General features: G+C 40.3%; 1 protein-coding gene across 3 annotated transcripts in view; it reads left to right on the top strand.

Annotated features, from left to right (window-relative positions):
• Positions 1 to 4,854, top strand: part of LOC124716940 (G patch domain-containing protein 2) — a 165,779-nt gene extending 160,925 nt beyond the window's left edge. For all 3 annotated transcript variants that reach the window (XM_047243523.1, XM_047243522.1, XM_047243521.1), the window contains one exon: positions 4,012 to 4,854. In XM_047243523.1, coding sequence (XP_047099479.1) covers positions 4,012 to 4,199 — 188 coding nt within the window. In that variant the 3' untranslated portion in view covers positions 4,200 to 4,854. The remainder of the gene's footprint in view (positions 1 to 4,011) is intronic.
• The last annotated feature ends 1,523 nt before the right edge of the window (positions 4,855 to 6,377 follow it).

A 6,377-nucleotide genomic window follows, 5' to 3' on the forward strand; every position in this document is an offset into this window, starting at 1 on the left:
TAACAATTTTATAACAGTGCTGGTGTGGGGGACGGATAGTTTGTCAGGATTTGTTCGAGTCTTCTGTGGGTGTTGCAGGGTTTCGGTGATAGTTCGGGAGACGAGTGTGGCGTTTGGGGAAGCTGCAGACAAACTGGTGGTAGTCGTGCAACAATTCTTTGTTAATTTACTCGGCTCAGACAGTCTTGTGAGTGTGTACTATTCTCTGGTTGGAGGGGTGTTCCCTTGTAATATTGCAGTGCCGAGACGGCCGACAGTAGCATATGGCGGGCAGTGTGCACGCACTGCTTGGGAGGCAGTGCTGAACTGGCTTCTCCAGTACTACACCAACACGGGCAGGTGAGCATGTCTTGTAGCTTCCTGTGGCGCGGAGCGGCAACTAGTGGTGGTGCCTGTGAGGATGTTGCGCTGCACCACCCTCCAGTCCCCAGGTGGTAGAGCACTTGCCCGCAAAAGTTAGAGTCTCGGTCCGGCACACAGTTTTAATCTGCCAGGAAGTTTCAGATCAGTGCACACTCCACTGCAGAGTGAATATTTCATTCAAGATTATTTTACTTTGCCCTTATTTGATGCAAATTTGATTGCATTGAATTGTAGGAATACTGTAATGGTCTTGGAAGGATGATTGGTAACTGTAATAACAATGTAGTCAAAGCTGGCATTTTTAAGGCTTCTGCTAATAGTACTTGATAAAATATGAAGGAACAAATAACTAATACGTCCAACCACAACTAGCTATCTGCTTCAGAAAATGAACTGACCGATGTCCTTGAATGTCTTAAATCTGAACGAGTGGCATTTGCTCTCAAAAATTGCCGTGCAGTATGCGATCTAGAATTAAAATTTTCAGATGATTCATTTTAAATGTGTCAGATTTTGTAAAATGTTGTGAGTGAGTGTCTCTTTGGATCAAGGTAACCTTCCATTACTGAGCTATTTTAATACCACCGTGCACCTGTATTTTAGTCATAAATCACACTGATTTGAATATGGAACCCAGGTCTCTCCAACAAACTTTCAGTATTGAGTTGACAATAACTTTCACCACGATTAAGTGAACGTTGTATTTATTCTACATAAGAATGATTGCAAAACTAGACAAACTGATCTCCTCTTGAGCTCTTGATAGCTCAAGAACTCTTTGTTAAATAAGTGAGTATCGCTTCTCCAATAAAATCAATAACATAGTAATGTAAGGGTTTCATTAAAAAGAATCATGGCTCACATTTATTCCTTGAGGCTTTTTCAAGGCTTGTGCAGTAGCTCAACTGTGTCTCAGTACTTGCTGACCTATTTTGTAAGGTGTGCGCACATTGCCAGAGCCACGGTGCCTCATTGTATTCCGGAAGAGATGATGGAACTTGTAAAATACCTATAATCGTCAATAATATTGAAATGACACTGGCTGGAAACCCGACACGTGTCTACTCATTTGTATAAAAAATTATAAGAATTTTTGCACTTCTAATGTAACAGTTAATGTGTTTGGTATGAAGGATGATTAAACTAAATTACAGAAACCACACTCGCAGTCATATTCAAAGTTATGTTGGCCCCAGGTTGGAACGTATTTCTGAAACACAACTAGTGTTGGTGTTGGATTCCCATTTTGGAGAAAGGGGGAGGGGGGGACTGGAGTCAGTTCCTTTTCATTTCTTCTTTCATTCATTTGTCATGTTCTGTGGATCCTGTCAAGAAGAACCAGCTTCAGGGATGTGGAATAAGTCAAAAATTATTTTAACAAAAGCTAAGAAAATCATGTAAGAGTAATTTGAAAAGGTCTTGGAATGAAATTTTAAGAAATTGGTTACCTCAGAGAACCTTTATTTTTTAAATGTAGTCTCCTTGTGCACTAATGCACTTGCTCCAGTGATGTTCCAATGCCTTGCTTGCATGCCGAACATTAGATTTCCCTGCCAAATCGGGCGACATTGACAACAATTCATAACTCAGGTAACGTATTTTTCTGTGGCAGTGACACTTCTGTGCAAGCACACATAATCATGATGAAAGATCGCTTTTCTCCTTGCCAAATCTAGTGTTTTTGTCCATGAGGTTAGTGGAGTATTGTTCTGTAATTGTTCGACAAGTTGGATGATAATTTCTTAGCAAAATCCCTTACACATTCCAGAAAACTGACACCACAGCCTTTCTGGCTGACTGTATTTTCCCTTGCTTTCTTTGGTGGTGGTGAATCAACATGTTTCCACTGCTTTGACTGTTGTTTTCTTTTCTCTTTGGGATATAGCAGTGAGCCGAAGTTTTATCTGTGGTCATAATCTGGTTCAAAAAAATAAAAAAATATTGTTAGCTGCTTTGAAAAGAGGTCCAACATTGTTCTGAGATTTCCATCCTGATGCGTTTCTGATCCTGCAATAAGAGTCATGGCACCAGTCTGTCACGTGAATCTCCCATATACAATTCTACTGTTAAAATGAAATACGCCCATTCAGATCAAATCCATACAGCTTCAGCAGTACCTCACGTTTAGTTGGGGATCCAATAATTCCTGGGGTATTGGCACATCTTAGCCAACCACTATGTAGATCATCATCTAAGCTGATCTGACAAAATTTAAACTTGTTTGCCCACTTGGCAGCAGTTGAATACGAATGTGCAAAGTCCCCCACTGCCTTCTGAAAACTGGGATGAATTTCTTTTGCTTCCGTACCTCTCTTTAAAAAGAAGGTGCTTGAATCCAGATTTTCTTTTTTTTTATTTATGTATTTTGCAACCCCTTTTCACAAATCACAATACAGGAATGACAGACATGCCTGCACCACAGATCTCTACCTAGAGCACTGATTCATCACATATTTCCTCATAAAAATATTGTTACACAGAAACCTCATTGCACTAAGAATGAATATGGTGATGATTCAGACTATCGTTGTAGCATCAAATTTGTGTTGCATGTTATCTGTAAATGCCATTCGTGCTTATTTCAACTAAATTTAATCACACAAGGTAAAAAGAAATATTCTGCTTGGGGAAAAAAAGGGGGGAAAAGGTGCTTTGTAAATGTTTGCCTGGAATCCTGCTTTGTCCCTCGTCAAACAACAGGGACTCAGACTTTGTACTACTTGTACAGTCATTGTTAATTAATATTCCATTATTGATGAAGTCTGTCTCGGCTTAACTTGTATTGTGTGGTGGCTCTAGCTGTTTACAGTATGTGTTGTCATTCGGCATTCACTGTCTTTTGGTTCCCTGTTGACTTAGCACTACCCAGTGAGGGTCTGTTTCCAAATACAGCAATTTACATTTATTTGTGCCTCGAAACCTAAGGTGTATTCATTTATCGAAATATCAGCTTATAAAATCCTCCCCTATAATCCACTAATGCTGGTTAAATTCTGATTGTCACCCAGACCTATAGGCTCTGTAGGGAACGAGCTCACAAACTTTAACTGAGGGTAGGATCCTGTTTTGCCAGGCTCATTTGAGATCTGTGTTAGTCACAGTCCATGTCAAACATGGAACAGAGACTGGGTTAATTTTAAACAGTTTCACCCCATTTCCTCAAAAATTCCGTTGTGACAGTTATCTATTTCTCTAAAGACTGTGCACCACTAATACACTGACAGCCATTAATGTATTGCAAATCGTAGTAGACAATTAATGTGGTAGAATTTTGTGGCCTGCTACCGAGTGCAAACAAACCCCTAAGAAGCTCTTCCACGCAATGCCTCCCTCGCTCACATACTACTGCACAACATTCACCGCATGTTGGCTCTTGATGGTCCGGCTCAGTTGTCAAGGCGAGAAACAAATAATAAAGTACTGTTAAAGTCACAAAAAGTATATAGTTTAGAAAACTGTTAAAAATTCCACATACATTGATACATTGTGCAATACGTAGATAATATTAAGAGATCTGAGGTACACACATATCTTACAAGCTGTTGTTAATGACTTTATCTGGGAACATTCCAGTACGTTATTTGAACATTTGATACACTGGGAGAAGCTCAAGTTTCAGAAAATGGCATATTTCTTGTGGTGTTTCAGAACTCGTGGGAGCTGGAGCGAGCCCCATTCCGGACAGCAACATCGGCAACACGATGCTGCGCAATATGGGCTGGGAGCCGGGCAAGGGTTTGGGGGCACACAGCTCTGGCATAACAGAACCCGTGCCGGCCGCCATCAGGCCCAAGTACCAGGGACTCGGGCTCGGACACGCCTGCACGTCAAGTTAGTCGTGGAATCCACTCCACTCCACTCCGCACGTGTCGACCTCGCCCCACACTTTGTCATCCTGAACTTGTGTATGTGTGTGTGTGTCTCTGTGCAGTAATGGTGTTGTAGCCTGTGTACAGAAGTGCGCATATTTCGTGCCGTACCACACGGTGGCGTAGCTCTGGTGTCCGTATCCCTTAGTGCCGTCTTATTGAAATGGATGACAATTTGCAATGGACATGAATTTTTCAGTGACTGACTAAAAGTGTTTTTCACCGAGATGCGTATTTATTGCAGCTCTCAGGGACCTTTTCTTGAACTCTGTAATTTCTGTGTACAGTAATATGTTGAACTAGGCTGAAGAAGTGAACTGCTACCATCTACAGTGGAAGTCTTATTGCCATCATTACTGTTGGTGCAAATTGTGAATGTGACCACAATGTGTGTAATTATTATTTCAGTCCAGTGAGCTGTATTCATAGCTGCTGTTGTATCTAAAATAATTTGTGTTAGTAATTTCAGCAATAACTATTGTACTTCACCCACCTTCCTCCACAGCTGTAAGCCATAAATTTGATCGTTATGAAATCTGGGAAGGTTGCAGAACATAGTTTGTGAGCAGAAATTAAGTAACTACTCATATCTCAATAAAAGTCTTCTGGCTATATGACCACATTACGTTGTTCACATTGTAATATGGACAGAATTTTTTATTACTATTGCATATAGCTTGTGTTTTAAATTATGTCAAGCTGATGAAGGCCGACCGTATGCACAAAATGTTTTTGTTGAAGCTATCAGTGGCTCTGTGTCCCATAAGCAGCCGCTCAGTCCACCAAAAAGCAGCAGTCGACCATGCTGGGCCATGTGGAATAAGTAGATCAGTGAGGCCCATTATATGTTGCATAGTAAATCTAACCAGTGAAAAGGCATAAAAAGTCGATAAAAGCCCATAGAGAAACAGGTAAGTAAGTGACATACATTTATGAAATTTTTCATTGGAGCACAAGCATAGGAGAAGTGCCTTTTAAGCTGTGACCACAATTAAATAATTGATTAGAAAAGCATTGGTAAAGATACTAATTGGCAAACAAAGCCCACTTCCATATAAAAACAGTCTATTACTTCCTGTAATTAAGTAGCACAAAAGTAACGTCTAATCTCTAAAGACTTCAAAAGTTCATTTAGGTTGACTGGCTCATAAATCGTATCAAGGTTTACAACACCTTTCCATAAGATTAATTATGTGGAATAAGAGACACACGAGTTACAGAAAAGACTCTACAGCAATACAAAAATCGTACTAGACCAAAATAATTGGAGATGTCATCAACCAAGATTACTAAATCGTTGCATTATACAGTAAATAGATCAAATTGTCTTGTCGGAAAAATGATATGAACGTGGTTTGGAAATACCTGTGGCAATTGTAAATTCCCTTTTTATGTCGATGAACTTCCGTGATGCAGTATACAGTTCATTGTTTTAAAGCACAGCATAGTGAAATACTGAACAACTCATTGTAGATGCTTGTAGCTTGATGACACCATAGTGAACAGGACATGCTTCGGTAGGGATCAGGGATGTATCATTAAGTGCACAGCATGTTGTTGGAGTGCACCTGGCCTCCATCGAAGGAGTGGGCATTGTACATTGTTTGGGCAGCTTCGTGTTCTTTGACATTTCAAAAATAATCTACTCTCGCAGAATTCAGATGCATTATTTCTCTAATCTATAGCATACAAATATACTGGAGTGTAACATTGGATGGTTATGGTTATGTTGTGTCCCACTCTGTGTTACATCTGTCAGCCGGTTGCAAGTGTGTCTGCTTTACCTTACAGATAATTTGTGATCACCATTCTTGAAAATATTGCTTGCGTGGAGATGCTCTGCGTTGCCACTAGAGCATGCCGTGTGACTTCTCCTTTTGCAGTTGGAGTGTGCGTGCTGAAAGAGATCTTAGATCTGTTCAAGCTACTAAATCATGTAAACATTCTTGCGGCAACTCTGCTGTATGGTAATCGTAATTTCTCCATTGTACAATCACTTTTACTCTTACGGATGATGTACATCTTGCATAAATTGGTAGCTCACAATAGATCATAACATGCACTGCTGTACTACTTTGACCATTTCAGGCAAAGGTCCCGAGTTCGAGTCTCGGTCGGGCACACAGTTTTAATCTGCCAGGAAGT

The sequence above is a fragment of the Schistocerca piceifrons genome, chromosome 9 (assembly GCF_021461385.2).
Source record: "Schistocerca piceifrons isolate TAMUIC-IGC-003096 chromosome 9, iqSchPice1.1, whole genome shotgun sequence".
NCBI classification, from domain to species: Eukaryota; Metazoa; Arthropoda; class Insecta; order Orthoptera; family Acrididae; genus Schistocerca; species Schistocerca piceifrons.